We start from the raw sequence: 21,116 nt of genomic DNA, 5'->3' as shown, positions 1-21,116 counted from the left end.
AAAATTGATTTTGTTGGGGGGTTTGTAGGCCAAAAGAAGCGACTTCCTGTTATAGACAGTTGCGAATTTACATTTTTCAGCACTTTTTTTGTTCTGTTACTTGGTCAAAACAAGACACACAGCTAAAGGATAGACTGTTTTATTCAGCTGGCAACCAATAAGCTTACATAAAAAAAAGTTAATTTGTTTAGGAAAAAAATATGTGTTTAAAATTCAAAGACTTAGGTTAATATTATGCTAACTATATGATAATATAGTATTCATTACTTAGAATTCATAAGAATAGTTTATTAGCCTAACTTGTTATTAAATTCTAAAGGTAATTTTAAGAAATGTATTTATTTTACATTCCAATTCATGAGTATGAGTAAACTACTTATAGAACTCATCGTTGGTGATGTAGAACGCGAGTAGCCGACTGCTGGTAAATCCTGGAGAGACAAGAAGCCGCTTCAACTTTAACTTGGGGTGGGGATTTGAGAATTGGAGAAAATTGAATTTATTTTTGGTTAACTTTTTATAGTAAATTTACCACAAAGATCATGGATTTGTTAATACACATTGTGTGTATTATTATTATGGTAAGTATACTATAGACATTTTGTCCGCGAAATAAAAACAAAATAATCAATGTTCAAGACCAATAAAAATGGTATACAAAAACACAAGTTTTACTATTTCTAAGTAAATTAACCAAAGATTAAAAAAAAAAAATTAGATTCATATGCTGTCACTTTTATATATATATAGCCGAAAGTGTAAATAAAAAAAAAACTTTAGGCAACACGAAAGAAAACTACGTCAACAATATCCAAGTGAATAATATTAGTCTTCAACAAAATTTCATGTGTATTGGAACTCAGATCCCAATTCGGCAAAGCTGTTAAAAAATTTTTAAACTAAATTCCTAAGTTAATATATTAGGTTTACCGACTTTGTACAATGGCGCTTCGCCTTACTACTCTTGCCTTCCGCAAACGTGCTTCTTTACTACTCGTGCCAAAGGTAAGCCATATTTAAGAAAGGAGACCCTTATCAAGTTCATATCAATACATCCTAACCCAATTTGTAGTTGCGACCACCAGCGCCAAAGCGAACTTTACTGCTTAGGAGTAAGTAGCGAAACTAAGAGCATCCAATTAGGGTTGCGGCGATCTGAAAATCCGTTTCCTTTGCAGAAAATCTCGTACCGTTTATAGATGATGATCCTTGTGTGTTCTCGAAAAAAGCCATAATGCACCATTGGGGGGTAAGTGTTTAAAGTACCTGAAATGATACCTGAAAGCCACTAGCCAATACTTACCACATATAACCAATAACTGAAGAGTTTAATGTTTGTTATATATCTAAACTATTTAAAAGTTGTGGCAAGAGGTGTCAATATGCTATCTAGGTTTATAGAAGATTCCGTTATTAGTTAATAAGTGCCAAATTTAAAATGAATTAATATTTGTGTATTTGTTACAAATAAGAGAAAACGAACGAAAGGACAATTTTACCAGACTAACTACGCGCAAGATTCATTAATACAAAATCATAATGTCTGTGTGGTAGGGTGTGGTAAAATGCAGAGAAATTAAGAGCAAATTATTTTATGTGAAACATTTATTGTGGTATATATGTTTATATTATATATATAATTAATTATATTAATACGCTGCAACATTTAAGATGAGTTTGGTTTGAGTTTTGTGTGGGTCAAACAGCAAATTTTTACGCAAATTCAAGATTACACAATACCAACTGATGTCTGTCTTTCTGTGTGAATGAGTGTGCATGTATGTACTACGCTCTAATCAAATCTATAGTTATCTATAAATACTTTGTATAATATATAAGTTTCAATAATATCATATTTATACTGCATAAGAAGCTAAGAGCAACCAACTTTGGAAACAGCATTTCGAAAACTTCTCGAAATCTGACAATTTTTTGTCGCTGATTTTGGTATATAATTTGGTATTGCACAAACACTTGCAACGTAAAACATTTAATTTTGCTTGAGACTTTAACCGTATATTCCGTATATATGTTTTTTTTATCTTATAACGACCAACACAACAACACAGTGTGTTTCAGAGTATCAATAAATTGGTTCATATTTCAACTCAGCGCTTAGGGTCTAATGTTAGCTTCTTGGGTCGTCATTTTAATGCTCAAGATCGTGCATCCGGTAGCACATCTTTAAAATACAAATATATATTTATAAGTATCTATTACTTGAGTTTTCCTCAACATTAACACATCGGTATCAAAGTTATATATGTATGTATATATATTGCTTATAAGTTGTCCGTCTAAATTACCTATCATATCTGACTGTTAATTGTTGAATCATATTATTTACCTTTTGCTTAGAGGATAATCTCTGATAAACTTTAAGTTCACACAAAAAGGGTATTGTCGCATATGTATTTACTAAAATACAGCTTAGCTTTCTTTGCTTTTTGCTTGCTGATCATTGATCTCAGTTAAGATATTTTTTTGTATATCATAAACCATGCATTGCCTTCTGTGTGTTTAAGCTTAAGATAAAGCAATAAAAATATATGTTGCAAAGAAGAATTGGATACCACTCATTAATTTATGTACAAATCAGAATAATGGATAATGGATAATGCTGCAATTACTGCACTAAAAGCATGAGTATCATACACTAGAACCAAATAAAAGAATGTTGGAATCTTTGTATGTCAAATCGTTACAAAAACAAAATCAATAGTCGGCAAGACCGACAAATTACTGCCGGCACTCAAATGTTTCATTGGAAAATTTCAGTTAAGCAGTTTTTAAATGGAATAAAAATTTCTAATTTAAAAAATGTCTCAGGTAGAATCGAAAGTTATTTTGTAAAACTTTTTAACAAATTTAATAACATTTATATATATTTTTATCCAAAAATATACACTGAGCACCGGGTATAAAATAATCAATAAAAAATTATAGTTCAGAGGCTACTGATAATAAAGTGAGTTTTTTATAAAAACTAAATGAGTCAATTTACCATTACTTTTACGATTACGGTTACGTGGTACCAAGTTCAAAACGGCGAGTACGTTATACGAGTACATTTTACAAAGTCTAATATGACGGTGGTTTCTAATTCAACTATGAACTAAGTACGAGTATAAATATATTTTTGGTTACAGCTAATCTTACTCTAAACATTAATAATACAATATGTTATACAGACACTTCAGTTTTTTGTGCATTATACAGGAAAAAATTATTTCGTGCAAGCTACTTTCAAATTACAAACATACTTTTCCAGATGTTATTCTTTACTCGTATTCCATTTATTTGAAATCAAATACAAAGGTTCTATTTGTAAAATTTTCTTTCACATTTCGTTTATTCATTTCAATTCAATTAAATTCAAAAAGGGTTTATGCCACGAAGTTTTTCAATAGGAAAATTACATAAAGGGTTCACATTTTATTTTTGTCAGCAATTTCTTTAATTTTTCATGGTTTGGAATTTTGGGTTTTTGGGCTAAAAAGAGTAAATACCGTTTTACATGTCCTTTGTATATATCGAAAGAATTATATATTGTAGTTCAGTATATATATACTGAGTGTCTAAACATCGCTACAAGTATAGAGCGAGAAATAGAGCGACAGCAATTACAAGTTACAGTTACAAGATACAGGGTGTTGTATATAATATATCTGTTTCTCGTTTTACAAGCTAATAAAATAATAACCGTTTCGTAAATAAATGTATATAAGGTTGGCTATTATAGTAGAACTGGATACTTTTTGATCTATGGATACGATTCTCAGCCCAAGCCAAACTCAATTCAAAGGGGTTTTCTTACTGGTTTGCTTATGGCCTAAAAGTTATATCGTTTTTTATTGAAAACTTATGGCTAGCCTTCAAATTGTTTACCAAATCGTTCAATATAATGCACTTGCTTATCGAGTATATAGTTTGTTTTTATCTTTGCTTGACCCTCATTCCAATCTTTGGAGAAACAAATTTACAACAGTTAGTACGTCTGTGCTTACGTTTTTGTTAGTAACAGGTCAAAGCGATTTTTGTTATTTTACCACAATCATAATATTAGCGGGAGAACCTGAAATCCAAATCCAAAACCTGGCTCTGTACCGTTTACTCTTTAAAAAGGTTGTTTTCGTTTAAAATTCCTCGTTGCAAAAATTGTACTGATTGATTACGATTACGTGTAACAAGTATAGCCAAAAGCTGAGCTCGGTATGCCCCATGGAATTTGTTTGTTTCGAAATCATCGGGGGTTTTCGACAAAATATAACTGAATTTTATTTTCCCTAAATTTTATTACTCCCGTTGTCACTGTTGGTGTAAGAACTTTTTTCATGTCAATTAGTTGCTGGAAGACGAGTCTAAGTTTTGTTTTTCGTTTAGGAAAGTCTTAGCAAGGGCTTTCTGCTAAAATTTTACTCACCTCGGTATTTATTCATGATTTTTCTCTTATTTAGCTTTAATAAAAATCCTCTGTTGTATCAATTGAACTTGGTGTTGAATTCGTTCGATTTAATTTGCTTTCCCTTTCAAAACATAGCTCAGTATAATTGATATGTTACGAGCCAGTAAAAGTAATTATCCTTCCTTGCTATATAAGAAAACATGTTCCTTGTTTTAAATATATATATCTTATTTGTTTTGTTTTTATAAATTTTTTTGTAGTATATTTGAATTTTTCCTGCTTAACACTTAAATTATATTTGAATACGACTTGTTTTGTCTTTGATTTTAGCATTTTGTTAAGCATTTGAAATGAGCAAAAGTAGCCTTTCCCTTCATTCTTTCTTAGTAATACATTATGCATTTAAATATAATTTTAGCAATCGATAAATATATAGCTTGTTCGTCAAAGTATCTCTTGAATACTTTGTACGCATTGCTTCAAAATTATTTAACACTTGGTCTTAATTTTAAGCTTATAACCTAATTCTCAATACGATAAATTAAAGGTTTCTTGGAGCATTTTTAATGTGATTTATATGTTTTGTGTTTTGGTTTTTTATATTACCCAGGTTTAGTCGAGGGAAATAATTGCTTTTAAATTTTATTGTGTACGTTCGATTTTTTGGTTTTCATTTTATCTTATACATTTATTGTTACTTACCACTTTCTGCATTTGTTTTTCAAATAATTAGTTTGTGCCTATGCACATCAATTGACTAGCTTGTTAAGAGTGTGTTGGTTGCTGTGTGTTTCATAGCGCTTGGTTCGAAAGTAAATTATAACAACGCCAAAAAATAAGCAAGAAGCCAAAAAATGCCAGGTCATCAAATAAAAAAGGTTCTAATTAAACTAGTTTAGTTGGGGTTTCACTTTTATTTGCTTTAGGATCTAGTAACCTGATTTGTGAATTTTGCTAAAAATTTGGTCCTCATTAGTCACTGAAATCATCCTAAACCATATCCAAAATGAAAACTTGATGTCTGCGCTATTTTCACATTTTTTGGTGAATACTTATGAAGATTTCCAGAAGAGTATTCTTCAGCAAACCTCTTTTTACACAAGTTCAGTTTATCGTTTGATTTAGTTTTCTTGGGTAAATTTCGAAAACTATTGGCTTTGACACCATCAAAGTGATATGCGTGGTTTTTTAGCCTTCACAACAACAGTTGATGAAATGTTTTCCTTTCTTTTCTTCCCTGGTTTTTTACTGGGTATACCAAAAATTCTACTCTTAGTATGAAATTTGACACATTTTGAGAGACGCCTCAATATATAATTGATATATACATATAATATATAATTTTTTGTTTTGGTTTTACTAATTGAATATATCACGGTCTTGCTAAATATCATCGTATGTATGTATATATATATGTATCTGTATCTATCTGTATATATGCATGTAAATATCTATAAAGTTTTCGCCACTTGAGTTGCTCGGGAGAACATATATTTCAAGGCTCTATCTAAACCAACTATTCAAATTTCTAAAACCGCTTTCCAATACCAATCCCAACCCGAATTCCAAATCAGATTGATTTTCTTGTTGATCAGATTATATAGTTTAAGTACTTGCTCAGTTTGATAGGTAATTTGGTTTACGAATACTGACACTTGAATGCTGAAACACAGTTGATCTTATTGTCATATGATGTATGTGTGTATGATGTAGGTATATAGTAAATAGTTAATGCTAATGCCTTGCTAATTAATGGGGGACTTCTGGGATCTCGGCTGGGGAAAGAACTGTGAAAGATGATATGGGGTTCTTTCTGTACTATCTGGGAGATTGCCGTCGTACATATAAAGGATGTTACTCAATTGACTACTGTACATGTTTCGTCATGCGTTTGGTTTCATAAATGTGTGTATATATGTATCTATTATATAGGAATAAATAACTATGTTTATCTAAATATGTTGTATGTCAATAAGTTGGTAATCCTACGAGTAAAACGAAATAAAAACTCCAATTCGCAGTGTGTTTTGTTGGAATTATATTACAGCAAGTTCTTTATATAGTATTTTGCCCGGTAAATAATGATTTAACATGAACTATGTAGTTTTGCACAGAATAAAAAAACTCCTGACGACGACTCTATACGACACGAAAATAAGATGTTTTGGGGGCTGGCTGATAAGTAATAGATTTTTTCGTTGTCAATAATCTTTTATAACAAGTTGAGAAACTTTTTAAAGTTTACATCTTCCGATTTAAAAAAGGATACCTAATTACATATCAACCAGCCTATTGATCAATTCAACTATTAATATTGCCAATTAAAAAATATATATATGTATATGTATATATTTATAGAGAGGGCGCTATATAAATATGTTCGATCTGGTTACTATATATCAAAATTAGCAAGCTTCTACTTTGGGTATATATCTTTGGTACGAGAATGGAAAACAAAACATTTCATTAGATATAAAAGGTATATGGTTTTATAACGAATTAAGACTTTTGCAACTGTTACAAGAACAAATAACTAAGTAATTCGCCGACTTTTTTTTGGCTTTGAATAATTTTTAAGGCATACGGAAAATTAAACATAAATTATAATATGTTTTCGAAGTATTACATAAACATAGGCAATTATGAGAGCATTTTTTGACTTCTTGCGTTATCGGCTAATATATAATAATGAAAAATGCAGTATTTAAATATACATTTTTTTATTTGGTTTGCTTTATAAACTATGTCAATAGAACAAAATAAGTGTGTACGGAATCAAAAGGAATTTATCGTATTTTTTTTCTTGGACTGGCAGGGAAAAATCAATCTTAAGCTAAAAGCAATTGTTTTGAGATCGAGATCTGACAAAGGAGTTTAAAAAATTATAAATATTAATATTGATAAGTAAATGGCACCATAGCATGTGTGGAATGTGTTAGAGTCTTAAGCATAAACAATAAATAAATAAATTAATTAATTTCTGCATGTATATGGAGATGGTTTTCGAGACTCGAATTCAGCCCAGCAAATGTGAAAATAAATTTGGTTAATATGCAAGATCTTTGGTATACGAAATCGATAATACATCATACTCACCCCTCGAGGCGAAAATCTACAGGAATTAAAAACAATTCTCCATAATCGCACAATCGTTAACTTTTTGGTACTGGCAAATGCATCAAAATGTAATAAAGTCTACACATGGGTGAAAAATAGAGAGAAAGACAGCACAGCACAACAACAGATACAAGAGTGTGTTTTACGAGGTAAATCAAATCAAATCAAATAATACAGTATGTCATCAAATATTTACATTCAAATTAATCAAATCAAATCATAAGAAAACACAAATGTTTGCTCAACTCATAGCAAAAGTTGTTTGTTGTTTTGTTCGTTGGTTTTTATTAAACACAAAAATTACTTCAAATGTTTCATTGTTTTCCATATAATGTGTGTATGTGTGTAATGTATATAAACTAAATATTTACATACGCAAAAAATTACTTTCCAAATGATAACTAGTAATTAAAATTAAACTTCAAACATGCAAGCGAATCAAATGAGACAAATACATAACTATCCAGGAAGTATTTTTACCCGGTTTCTTCTTATTTCAAATTTGTTTCTTGGTTTCAATGGGTGAAGTATTTTTCGAATGCAAAATCAAATGCAAATGCTACAAAATAATATTAAAAACTAAGATTGTGCCATTTTAAACAATAAGCTACAGTAAAGTAATGTTACCTGGTTCATGAGTTTTTTTTATGGTTATGCAAATGAAATACGAATTGGAAAGAGGATGGATAATCTAAGGATTAGTAGTGCCCTAAGGAATTTTTTCATTTGAATTTCTTAAGAACTTAAAAAGAAACCGATAGTCTTGGCTGTCAAAATTATAGTAATAATAACAATGATAATATGCATATGCCAAAATGTTCAACAAATGTTATTAATTTACTTGCTACAAATGGTTGAGATTGAGTGGAGACTAATCTAGTGCTAAAACTAAATCAAATAAGAGTCGTACACACAGAACACAACAAAAATTTGGTTTGTTCGTTGTGGTTTTTGTATTATTATATAGTATTATTAAGTACAAAGAACAGAGTTAGAAAGATAGAAGAAAGGAGTATGGTAGGGAGATTTGTGTAAGAGAGTTGAGTTGGTGATGTCCGTTGGTGTTTGGTTAAATTAGGTTGTTGTAAACTATGCTGGGTGAATTAAATTCGAACTCAACTAAACTTCTAAAATAATAGTTTCGTTTAGGGATTCTTCGCTTTAGTTGCGTTAGCTTGGTTTAAACATTTATCAAATACTCTCTTTGTCTTGAGCAAATTGTTTTCTTTTGCAGTTTCATTCAGTTAATTAATACTGCCCTTGCAGGAGTTTCTCTTTTATTTCAGTTGAGATTTTAGGGCTCCAAAAAAAATTAAAAAATTCTTCGATTTCAATTAGTGAGCGCCTAAATTGGTTAACTTATAAGATTCATTTCTTGCTCTTGCTTTTTATAAATATGTTTCCATATTTACTTGTTGTTTTTTATTTATGTTTATGTTTATTTTAATTTAGTTTTAGGTTTAATGGTTTTATTTTATGCACTAAAAATTATATATTAACGGCTACATTTAAACGCAATCACAATCGGTGGTTTTTTAATGTGTTTTTCTTCTTTTGCTTCTATATCGCTCCGTAATTTTTGCTTTTTGGTTTTGAATTTAGTTTTTTCTTGATTTCGCTTTGCTTTGCTTCCTTTTTTTGTTTTGTTTGTTTGTTGCTTATATTGCTTATGATTTGTTATATATATATATATTTATATGTTAGTTAGTATTTATTGAACTCGCCCGAGGGCTCCTTAAATATAATACTTAATTTGCCTTCCGTGTATCGGACAACTAACTAAGCCAAACTCAAAGGAATACCAACTTCGAATGAGAGTGTTTTTTTTCTGTTTCTGTGTGGTTGTTCTATGAATAATTATGGATGTGGGGGCCATGTGGATTTTGTATGGTGCTACAACTAAGGGTGGTGTGTATGGTTGGTGAGTGTGTTTCATTCAAAAATTACCAAACATAACCCGCGCGTCTTAGACATACATGCCCATGCCGTACATGGTGCTCCAGTCGACGCCCTGGAAGCTGGACATGTCCACATTTGCCAGTGCATAGTTGGAGTAGGCTGCCGCCGGATTGGCAGCAGCGGCGGCGGCGGCAGCTGCGGCATTCAGCGGATTGCCGGCCATCAGTCCCGCCTGCTGGGCGGCAGCGGCCAAGCTGTGGGCTCCGGCTCCAGCTGCTCCATTCGCCGCATTGGCCGCCAAAGCGGCAGCCGCTGCCGCCGAGTGCGCCTGCGAAGCGGAATTCGAGACGGCGTTGTGGTGATTCTGCTGCTGCTGCTGGGCGGCGGCCACATGGGCGTTGTGGGTCTGTTGCTGCTGGTGGTGATGCTGCTGCTGTTGCTGCTGCTGGTGATGATGGGCAGCGGCGGCCACGCTCTGCGCCTGATGGGCCTGCATCAAGGCGGCATTGGCAGTGGCGGCGGTGGCAGGGATCGAGTAGGGTGCATACCTATATGAGGGGGATAACCAGGGATTAGTTGCACGAGTTGTTCTATTTGTCAGTGACCTTGGAATCACAGGTCGTGAAATCAGGAACAGCTCAGCTCGAGTAGCTCACAACAACAAAACAAACTCAAATTACTCCAACCAAAACAGTTTAAAATGCTCATGTCAAATATTTCAAATCAAACAAACCATACTAAAATACTTAAAAAATTCTCTAATTGCCAATAACAGCGAAAATTGATTTCATTGATCAAAATTTGTTAAGTCGAGTCTATGACTTCAAGAGCTTTTGATTTTAATGATCCTTTTAAAAAGCTAGGGAGCTGAACTTTTTTAATAGAAAATTCTTGTTTTATTGCTCGAGCTGTTGATGGTGAGGAGCGAGTTGATCAAGGCTCTTCGAGCTACAACTATATTATCTACTCACCTCACGCTATGCAGCGCTGTTTGCGGATATGTGGTCAGCAGCTTGCCGAAGCCCGCCTGATTGGCCATCGAGGCGGCCGCGGCGGCGTTTTGTACTTGAAACGGGTTCTGTGATATGAGGGCGGCCTGCTGAGCTGCGGCGGCGGCGGCTGCCGGGGATTGCAACAGCTGTGTGGGATTCTGCAGCATGGCCAGCGGGTTCATGGTGGCCACGCCGGCGCCACGGGCTCCAATCAGCTGGCCCGGAGCTGTGGGCAACTGTACGCCCAGGGTGCCCAGCATAATGCGCTTCTGGAGGAGCTGGGCAGCCGGAGTGACTGCCTCCTTGGGCTGGGCCTTCTTGCACTCCACCTTCTTGTTTTTGATGGTGTGGAAGTGGATCTCGCAGACGCGATCAACGACATCCTCGTTCTCGAAGGTGACGAACCCGAAGCCACGATGGCGCTTCGTCTGCTGGTCCATCAGCATCACCGTCTCCTCCACGGGCCCGAATTGGCTGAAGTAGGCCTTGACCTCCTCGGCGGAGGTGTCCTGCGAGACGCCGCCCACGAAGATCTTCTTGGTCTTGTTGGCCTGGCGAGGTCGGTTCTTTGGCGTGGCGTGCTTGGGATCGATCTTCTTGCCATCGAGTGTGTGGATGGGCACCTTGAGGACCTTCTCCACGGTGCAGGGTTCTTGGAATGTGATGAAACCAAAGCCGCGACTGCGCTGTAGGTTTTCAGTTATGGGAAAGAAAAACAAATAAGCACGAATACATTAGTTGGGAAAAGAGATCAACTTTAAATTACGGTTAGAGAGGCGGCTAAGTCTAAGTTGCAAATTTTGTAGTTATATAACTAGGATTAATAATAGTAAAATGTCCTACGGAACGTTAGCAAAAGTCCAACAAAGTAAGAATCAATCAAGTCGATCGGAACTTAATCTTCCACAAGTATAAAAAAAATTATATATATATATATTGATATATGTAAACACAGATACGGATACAGTTTATATGCATGTATGTAGATGGCATTTATCGACTGAATTGGGCGTGGCCTTCTTACGCTTTTTGCTCATCAAATATGCATTGTTTTCCTTTTTTTATATTGCGGAGTAAACACAAACAAGTTTTAATTTAAATCCAAAGAACACAAAATATGTTTCAACTAAAAACTAAAATTCTTCTAAGTATACTTTTGCTTTGTTAACAGAATACCAATATTTATACGCAAGTAGATCGATTGTTATATGGTCATTTGCTAAACTGAAACATACATATATCATAGAAACATTACGAAATATATGCATTCAACGTGTTTTCCTCCATACTGATGCGGCACCCCTCTAGACCCCAAATATATGCAGGAACTGGAGGCATAGATATATACACGAAAACTGGAGGGTACCAAAAACTTTCGATCAGTCTGCTCTGAATGCGAACTCAACACAAGGATACAAATGTATGCATGTGGCAATTACATATGGTGTACGTGATATTAAGGCTTTAATATATATAAAAAAGAACGGATAGTGCTTTTTAGAGCTATAAGACAATGATTCAAAATTTAAAAATTAAATCTACATGGTCAACTAATTGTCATTATAGTCGAATTACGTAATTTCGTGAATTTTAATATAAATTACTATCAATTTGTCGAATAGTTCTAAAACGCACAGTTTTGTAGACAGGTAAATAAGAAAATGTGGGTATGTTCTAGATATGTGTTCTAAAAATGATCTGAAGCACTTTGTTTTTTCTTTTCAAGTGAAGTTAACCCCGTTTTGCCATACAGTTGATTGTCTCCGGTTAGTTTTGCTTAATAATTACTTAATATTTTTACAAAGAATGAGTCTCGAATGTGTGATACTTTTTGCTTAGTCTAAGTATTATTTCTTGTACCATTTACGTACTTTACAATAATGGGGAATACACTTTTTCTTAAGCCTAGGGCAAATTAGAGTCAAAGGGCTCAATACAATTTATTATACATAATTCCAGAGAGAAATAGAGAGAAACTATGAAACTACCTACCTAAGGAGTAAAATATATAATTTCTAGTGTATTAATTAACCCTCAGGTAAAATAATTTTTTAAAGGACGAGCTTCATTTATTTTCGGGGACTGGTGGGAAACACATCTATCTACTTACAAACACAGGACCTAGGGTTTATCCTATGAGTTTAGATTCACGAAATTATGCCGAATTTGGGGTTCTATTTACTAAGCATAATGAATTTCTTCAAATTAATATGGGTCCCAAGATAAAAAAAATCAACAACGCAACACAACTTAAAAAATATTTGCTCGATAAATATTCGAACTACACAACTTAAAATACATATGAGGTATTTATTGGTTTGGTTAATTTAAATGATTCGATATGCCAAAGAAAATTAAAAAGCATTAACTAAACACACACAAACAGAATGTCGCATAATGGTTATTTATAAAATGGTCTAGCGTTTACGGGGTCTTGTAATATGGTTATAAATTTGTATGTATAGGGTAAATTATGCTAAACTAAGGTTCTTATTATGTTACACAATCAACAGTTCAACAGTTGTCAGGACGATTCTTAGTTCCATCTTACGCTAAAGTGGGAAAGTATTATTTGGGGTAAAGCACGCCTCTTAACTATAGTTTGAATTGAGAGCTAGGTTTCAAAGTGGTGTAAAATATGAAAGATATACTCGTTAGTTTGATTTGCTTTGAGGCTTACTTAAAATCAATGCGTGGAATTTTATTTTTGTTTAAAACTGTTTTTTTTTTGTTTGTTTTGTTGGGTGAGAAACGCTAAGATAAACCAAGTACACAATGCGGAGTACGAGTACGATTAGGAGTACAAGAACGAGTACATTCAATTAGAGATACGAGTACAATTATGCAGTTATTATTGCTCAGAGTTATACGAAATACGAGAGTTACGATGCGCCAGTTTTTTTTTTTTTTTCGAGTAATTCAAGTACGCTAAACGTTCTCTTTTTATACAGTAGTTAAAGTACTTGGCGATTGCTTTTTTTCAAATTGTTTTTTGTTCAAAAAGTACCTAAGCCTTCGCTGCTGGCTCGTCATCCTTTGTGGTTGCTGGCGTCGTGGTTACCTGGGCCAGGTATTCGCACTGGTTCCTTTATTGGCTTCCGGCCTTGTCCTTGACTCGAGATTCCTCACTTTTGGTTGTGGTTTTATGTTTATTAAAATTATGTTATGTTTAGTAGTTCGTACATTTAGTTTACTACATCATATGTCTAGCTATATAATTGACTGATCTTAGGTTCTTATGGACTACAGTGCTCCCCCAGCTTATCGCAAGGATCGTCTTTAAAAGCGATCCAAAGGTCTGAAGACAGTTGGTAAACCAGTTTTCTTTTCGCTTCTGTTGTTTTTCTTCATTCTTTTGTTTGTTTCTTGTTTTTTGTATACTCTTTTTTTGGGTTAAGGGGGGAAAAAGGAACAAAAGGTGTTTTGTGTGTGTATATGTTGAGGGGACAGGACAACCCCGTTAGTCGATCGCGGCAAATAATAAAACTGCCCTATCATGCAGTCGTGGCAGTTCAGTCCGACTCATTCCGTAATTGCGCAATTGGCTCGGAAACAACCCCAGGTGTGTACATATACTACTGCGTATAGAATTTGTCCTGTGCCGAATCCATCTACATCGAACCCTAGTTGCGGAGGACGCAGGAACAGCTGCGCCGCAGGAACAGGACTCGGAACAATGCGGCAGCTGCTGCTGATGTTTTATGGCCCGAAAGCAGCGCGCGCGCTCTTTTTCGTTGGGGAGCCTCACTTTGTATATACATAATCGAATCGAAATACATGTGTATGTTCCAACTAATGCATGTTGGATGTGTGGGAAATGTCCGCTTATCAAGCGGACAAATTGCCCAAAGCATTTAGCATTTCAAAAAGTCAATTTCCGTTGCAATAACTCTTGTTTTTCGGGGGAAATAACCTATGGCAAGATATAGGTACACATGATGTACACATCATTTGTCAGCATGCCTTTGATGTTTCTTAGAAACAAAGTATTCAAAATTAGGGAATGCATTTCTATGCATTTAATCAAATAAATAAAAATCTTTCTGCCCTAAACAAAATAAAATACGTTGTCAAAGTATTAAATATTTTAAAAAGCCAATTTCCTTTGCAATAAATTTTGTTTTTCGGGGGAAACCACCTACTGCAAGATATCGTTCATGCCCAAAGAATTTGTCAGCTGTTTTTTGATATTTCTAGGAAACGAGGTATTACTCTAAAAAGTAATAATATAAATGCATGTTTGCATTTAATCAAATATAAATACATAGTATTATATGAATCTTTAGTAAAAGAAAACGCGTTTTAGTTTGAGCCAAAGAAAGTGTTTAAAAAATAATACCAAAAAATAGAACTCTGATAAATTAAACAAATTCCTTGTTTTTTTTTTTGAAGTGAATTAAAATTCTCGGGAAATGGTGGCCAGCATTTATATAAGAAAATCGATACACCCTGCATACAAATTATGACAAGGAAATTGGTTCTTAAGTTCCTGTCTCAATAAACCATTTCGAGTGGATCAACCCCGAGACAAGCTGATCTACATATAAAACCTAAACCTGATTTATTTAAATTTGGGTTCGGTGGTCCTCTCTTCCTCCTCCATTTTCGTACGCTGTTTCTTTTGTTTTTGGCACGTAATGCCGAAAGAACTGTAATTCTAAACCTCCGCTGGAAGGAAAAAATAAAGAGGATGCAAAGAGGGCGACAAAACCTGCAGTTTTGCAGCTGTGCAAAAGGTAAATCACAAAGAGGAGGGACCGATAGATCAATGGTAGTAGCTGTAAACCCGAGAAACGCAGGGGGATTATGGAGGTACATAGATCACAAACGGAGTAGATATAATAATGGAAATAGAGGATATTTCAGCTTACCTGGGTGACTGGATCCTTCATGATGAGCACATCGGTCACAGTGCCGAACATGTTAAAGTATTCCTTGAGTTTATCGGATGATGTTTGCCAGCTGAGGCCGCCAACGAAGAGCTTTCCTGGTGCAGGATCGGAGCCACTGCCTCCGCTCAAACTGGGTGTGGATCTGCCGGAGGAGCCACTTTTGTTGCTACCCCCCATGGCCGATGGTTGACCATTATTTTGGCCCGCCCCGGCGTTGGCATTTACGTTCTCCTTGAGCAGAGCAAGGGCTGCCTGTTGGGCCTGCTCCTGATTGGAGGGCTGATCCTGCCCAGAAGATACCACCACTGAATTTTGGCTTTGTTGTACCGCCTGCTGGGACTGCTGGGCGGCACTTTTCAAGACCGCCGCCGCTGTGGTCAATCCACCGCCAATTGTGGCCACTCCACCATTGTTGGCTATCGAGGCCACCAAAGCCTGGTGCAAATCCCGATTGTGATGCGGATCGATGAGTCCCGCTGCTGCGGCGGCGGCTGCTGCGGCCGCATTCTCCATTGGATTGCTGCGGGCATAGAAGAAACTATCAGCGGTGAGCAAGTGATCCTCGCCAGAAGTGGGTGGCGGCGGTGGCTGGTGGTGCAGCATGGTGGCGCCCTCCTGAAGCGCGTGCATTTCCTGCTTTATCTGAATTTTGAAGGCCGTTTTAAGAACAGTTGGCTCAAACCAAATGGGGTTTTCAACTGAAAAAATTTATGTTTTCCTTTGGGTTTTTTTTGCCACTTGATTTCTAGCTTTTATAAATTTTTATTTCCTAGAAAATCATGTATTTCGCACTTGATTTTCTCTTCTAAGTTTTTTTCCTAGAAAATCCTGTATTTCACCAGTTGTAAGGTTTCCCAAAAAAAAGTATAGACTTTGTTTCTTCCTTGGTTTTTTCAGACTGCCTTTTGGCTTTGTTGTTTTTTTTTTGCCACTTGCTTTGACTACGCTTCCTCTTTTCGGCTTTACTTTGTGCTGTTGCCAATGGCAATGAATAGTGTTTTTTTTCAGTTGTTCAACAAGCTCGCGAATTAATGCTGAGGGCCAAAGCCATAAATAAATGCCCAAAACGATTACGGAAATGTTCTAACAACACGACACTGAATTTTATCCTGTTTTGTACTTCAGTTCGCTCTCTCGGTTGCGACTGCGCAGTTTGAAAATTGAATTGGAAGTGTTGTTGGCATTTCGTTTTCGCTGACGACGTCAGGATTCGGAAGCAGCGTGCGCAAGGGAATTCAAAAGAGAGCTGTCACGGGGAGAGGGTTGCCGAGCAGCCAGCCGATAACAGCTGGCGGTAACTCTGCAAAACTATCGACTAGTGGTAACCGATATAATAAGGGAAAACCCAGAGTTAAAAAAGGTATTCCACTTCGCGACTTGGTTGTGCCAAATGTATACTTTAAAAGAAAGAGTTACAATAAAATCAAACGCAACAAAACAGTCAATAGTGGCCAAGCAACAAAAAGCTATTCTAGCTATTAAAAACCAGCCTTCGGCCCCAAATTTTTCATTAAAAATCATTTTGTTTGATTTTAGTTATCTAAGCAAAGTTCCAGAGAAGTTTAATAAGAATTTAAACTACATATGTAAGTTTACTTTAATTTACCTAATTAAGTAAATTTAATATTAATTAATGTTCATTAGTTCGATTATACCCGCGATTGCTCTTTTAATCAAACCCCTTTATAATTTTCTTTGCGTACGTCTATACAAATTCCCGAAAAGAGAGTGCGTGGGAGAGTGAGAAGAACAGGTGGCAACAAATATGAGAGTGCAAACTGATGTTAAGAACGAAGGAAGGAGGAAACTCCACTTGAGAAGTGATGATACAATGAAACGTAATGATTTACGATAGAAAGGTGATTCTATTAACTCAATAATAGGATTATTTGTCAGTGTTTAAATTGAGTTTCTTTTGCCTGTTAGAAATATATATTTTCTCCAGACTACTATATCAAGCCCTAACCGCAAAAATGCGAAAAGCAATTACATACATATTTTTAAATCATTTTGTGTTATGAAAATATTAAATTTTAAATATTTTATAAAACAAGAAATTTAACAAAACATATATCGGTTAGGGCTTGAAAATATGTACATATCTATTGAAAGTAAGCGGATACGCAGGGGACAAATTTCGAATTGGTCGCATTCGGTTTTTGCGATTACGGCTTAATATAGTTGTCTGCAAGGATATTTAAATCGTTTAAATCCTAGGCAAGACTATCTTTTGTGTTCAATTCCATAGGCTGTCCCCATAATAGCGATTTCGGCCGTCGCATTCGCCGTTGAAGTGATATTCTGGATAAAAATAGCTCTGACCAGGCACGATGTTTCCTATACTGCAAACTCGGCAGCCTGCGATAATCTCGAGACCCGCAACAGCTTGTATTACCCAGCGCGATACCTTAAGGTGATTATAGACTACAATGCCAATCAAGCCGTTTAACATATTATCTTCCCACAGTTTTGGAGAATCAATCAAAGGTGCGAGGTTCCACAAGGTTTAATTCTTGCTAAGCAGGCCGGCACGGCAGGACCTTCATGTAAGATCATTTTACAATTAAGTTTAAATACTACTTTTCAAATTTTTATGGGAAAGAGTCTAGTTTAAGACTTTTTTAGAGGTATAAGAAAAATGAACTTTTAAATTGTAAGGAATAGAGATCTTAACCGCATCCTTGCAACATTGACAGCCACTAATCCACATTTTTATTCAAAAAAATATGTTTTAACTCTTCCAACTAATACAGAAGAGAATATTTTCAGTTGCGGAGGGCGGTGACAAAAAAGATGAGAAAAATACAAAATATACCGGTATGCAAGTGGCAGGACATGCTGCCTTGACTGCAGCCGCACTCGGTTTGGCTTCAGCAGCGAATATTTGAACGAGGCTTACTCTAAATATGATCAAGTTTGCCTCCCAAAATTGAATAGGATCCGGATACAACAAATAAGTTGATGTTTGAATGCTTTGGAGGCCAGACACTCGCGGTGGCTTGGTATGGATTCGCGAGGGTTCGGACCGACTAAGCTTGGTCCGTGGCCTCCAGTCCATATGAATAGCAATTGCAGCGTTTTAAAAACCAAAGCAACATTCAACATTGCTGACCGGAAGGAAATGAAGGCCCACCGCAGTACGAGTTCACGTAGGAAACCACAAAAGCGAAATATACAGGATCGCTCTAGGTATCCAGTTTTTATAATATATCATTTTACAATTCAGTTACAACGTAAAGATCCACAGGAAAAGCAAAGTAAGCAAAACAACAAAATTAATTTCAGCGCAACGGAAAACCAAATTAAAAAAAATATTAAAATATATGTATAACTTGAATAAAATAATACTAAAAAAATATAGTAGTACTTCATTATTAAGGCTGTTTGTGTTCTGTTCTAACTGTCTAACAGAGTCTTTAAAAAATAAAGAATAAAAGTCTCAATTAAACTTTATGAATATTAATACTGCGTAAAGAGTCCATTGTTTTTTAAAGTACAAATACCAACTGATCTTATCATATTATATTCATCTTCGAAGTTCTTTCTACAGATTTGGGTGCTAGTCCTTATTTATGCGAATTTTTCCCACAGGTTCTTCCTATTTTATTTATAACGATAGTAGGCGGCATTATTAAGGTTGGTGCCATGATTCGACTGGCCTTTGTCAAAGACGATGTCTGGTTTACCAAGGATTCAGCGCATTTCGAGTACTGTGAGACGCGCCAAGGTCCATGGTACAGGCCGAAGAGTCGTAAGGTGAATACTTATATCGATTCAATTTTCCTTTATCGGTTTTATGTTTATATATTTTTTATTTTCTACAGTGGGGTGGCCGCGATTATTATGAAATGCCTCGTGGGCTGATTTTGGCCAAGCAAGGAGATGTCAATGGTCCTTCATGTAAGTTATAATTCAAAATTTAAATTTAATTGAGATATATTAAGAAAAGGGGGATGTAGAACAACTAAAATATAAATAATAACATATTTGACTAATTTAAAAATTGAAAATAAGTCAGGAAACTGATAAAAGCTGTGAGCAAGGAAATATATTTAACATTTTGCTGTTAAATTTAAATTTCATTTCTTAACATTTATGAATTTTCAGCGCTTTCCATAAACTTTCCTTATTCGTTTTTAAATTCATTGTTGTTCTTTCGTGTTCTTTTTTATTGGTCCTTTATTGTACCGGTCCCTCTTTACGTTTTTTGTCACCGATCCTAATTTTTGTTCGGGAGGCGATGACAATTTTCATAATCATAATGGAAATCCACAAATAATGAATATTACAATTTTCCATGCATTCCAGATTCGGAAGGCGGTGACAAAAAAGGTGAAGGTCCGAGTATTAAAGGAGTTATAGGCCATGCACTTGTTACCGGTGTAGCTTTGGGCTTGGCAACATTGCTTTAAAAATAAATAAGACGAAGCATACTGTAGACAAAATTATAGGACCAAGATCTGTTATTTCACTAAAGGACTAATTTTTATGTTTGATTACGACGTGTCTCCAACAGTTGAGAAAGATGACAAAAAAAAAAAGTAAAATTCGCCTGGATGGAAGGTGGTCAAATAATCATAGACACCATAAACCTCAACATAAGGTTACCATCTTGCAGTCTTACCCTAAGTTTTCGAATCCAATGGAAGGATTTCCTATTCTAATGAACGAGTACTCAAACAATATATGATGCCATATCCGAAATCGAATTTAATTTATTTTCATTATTTTACAGAAAAATGTTCAATATCTCGACTGAGTCTGAAGAGTGCAGCTGCTTAAATTGACAACAAGAAAGTCGTGTTATGCTTTTATAAGTTTATACATCAACTATGTATATAAAAAATTATATTAAAATTCGGAATTTAAATTTACTACTCAAAAAATAACGGGTTCTAAAATAGTTTAAACTTTATTGATGGCAATTGTATTTACACCATTTTTACATGCAGCGACACCTATTGCTGGCGCCCTCTTTTGGCAAGTAGCAAATTTAATGTTAGGTGCTAGAGAAATTTAGCAGAATTCTGTTAACTAACAGAATGTAATTATTTTAATTGCATTATTTAAATTGATTAATATTTATTAGTTGCATAAAATAATGTATTTTCCTAATCAAAACCAAATTTATTTGTATTGACATAAATATTTGAATCCAAAAAAGCGAAAACAAAATTAATAATAAATAATAATAAATAAGGAGAAAAAAGTTGTTGAATGTAACAAATTGTAGGGACACTAAAATATACCCTCTGGCATTAGACATATAGATGGGAGCCCAACGACAGCCGGCTGTAACTAAGTAAAACAAAATAAATAACTCGCTTAAATATGAATATGTTTTGATAATGCCCTCAGCAAATTGCTGTACCTTTTGTATGGACATCCCCTGCCAGTCCTTCCTTCCTTTTCAAATACAAACTCATTTTCCAGGGCGCCTGCGCCTTTTGCCAAACCCAAAAAGTAGCAAAATTCGGACGAATAGAAAAATCCCTAAAAAATAAAGAAATGAATCGGTTGCTGCTTGGGACAATTTTTAGTCTTAAATTGGGACCATGTTTTTTTTGATGTGCTAAATGGAACGCATGTATGTGTGAGCAAAAAAAAAATTGTGGCTGCGTTATGTGCGTTATTGATTTTAATGCCAAAGGATATGAAATTTATTAAATAGATTGCCAAATAATTCAATGAAGATGTTGAATAGCAAGTTTTGATGGTAGGAGCTTGAGGGTGGGTACTTTGGGGTGGGGTTTTCCTTTGCACTTGTGTGGTTGTGCGGGTTTTCCGCCATCGGTTGTTGAACTTTACGAA

The 21,116-nt window shown here is 35.1% G+C and overlaps 2 protein-coding genes across 16 annotated transcripts in view; one reads left to right on the top strand and one right to left on the bottom strand.

The window, feature by feature from the left end:
- Window positions 1–754: 754 nt before the first annotated feature.
- Window positions 755–19,976, top strand: LOC128259101 (uncharacterized). Of its 9 annotated transcripts, none has more exons than XM_052991280.1 (7): window positions 755–1,005; window positions 1,073–1,112; window positions 1,179–1,249; window positions 17,554–17,718; window positions 17,773–17,851; window positions 18,075–18,562; window positions 18,897–19,034. In XM_052991280.1, the coding sequence occupies exons 1-6, from the start codon at window positions 943–945 to the stop codon at window positions 18,191–18,193; spliced, it is 537 nt and encodes a 178-aa protein (XP_052847240.1). In that variant the 5' UTR covers window positions 755–942; the 3' UTR covers window positions 18,194–18,562; window positions 18,897–19,034. The 9 variants fall into 9 exon arrangements, with proteins under 9 accessions (XP_052847240.1, XP_052847248.1, XP_052847271.1 ...); XM_052991288.1 differs by having other exon boundaries at window positions 18,075–18,494; window positions 18,897–19,032; XM_052991311.1 differs by lacking the exon at window positions 18,897–19,034 and having other exon boundaries at window positions 18,059–18,196.
- Window positions 1,588–21,116, bottom strand: part of LOC128258697 (uncharacterized) — a 102,278-nt gene continuing 82,749 nt past the window's right edge. For all 7 annotated transcript variants that reach the window (XM_052990496.1, XM_052990521.1, XM_052990530.1 and 4 more), the window contains 3 exons: window positions 15,285–15,825; window positions 10,393–11,099; window positions 1,588–9,969 (listed from right to left, as the gene is read on the bottom strand). In XM_052990496.1, coding sequence (XP_052846456.1) covers window positions 9,489–9,969; window positions 10,393–11,099; window positions 15,285–15,825 — 1,729 coding nt within the window. In that variant the 3' untranslated portion in view covers window positions 1,588–9,488. The remainder of the gene's footprint in view (window positions 9,970–10,392; window positions 11,100–15,284; window positions 15,826–21,116) is intronic.

The sequence above is a fragment of the Drosophila gunungcola genome, chromosome 3R (genome assembly GCF_025200985.1).
Source record: "Drosophila gunungcola strain Sukarami chromosome 3R, Dgunungcola_SK_2, whole genome shotgun sequence".
Classification (NCBI taxonomy): Eukaryota; Metazoa; Arthropoda; class Insecta; order Diptera; family Drosophilidae; genus Drosophila; species Drosophila gunungcola.
The sequence above is the reverse complement of the archived record's forward strand: the minus strand, read 5'-3'. Positions and strand labels throughout refer to the sequence as shown.

Coding starts and splice junctions, on each gene's coding strand:
- LOC128259101 (XM_052991280.1), top strand. CDS start 943: ATGGCGCTTCGCCTTACTACTCTTGCCTTCCGCAAACGTGCTTCTTTA. Junction 1,006..1,072: donor CTTTACTACTCGTGCCAAAG/GTAAGCCATATT, acceptor CCCAATTTGTAG/TTGCGACCACCAGCGCCAAA. Junction 1,113..1,178: donor GCGAACTTTACTGCTTAGGA/GTAAGTAGCGAA, acceptor TTTCCTTTGCAG/AAAATCTCGTACCGTTTATA.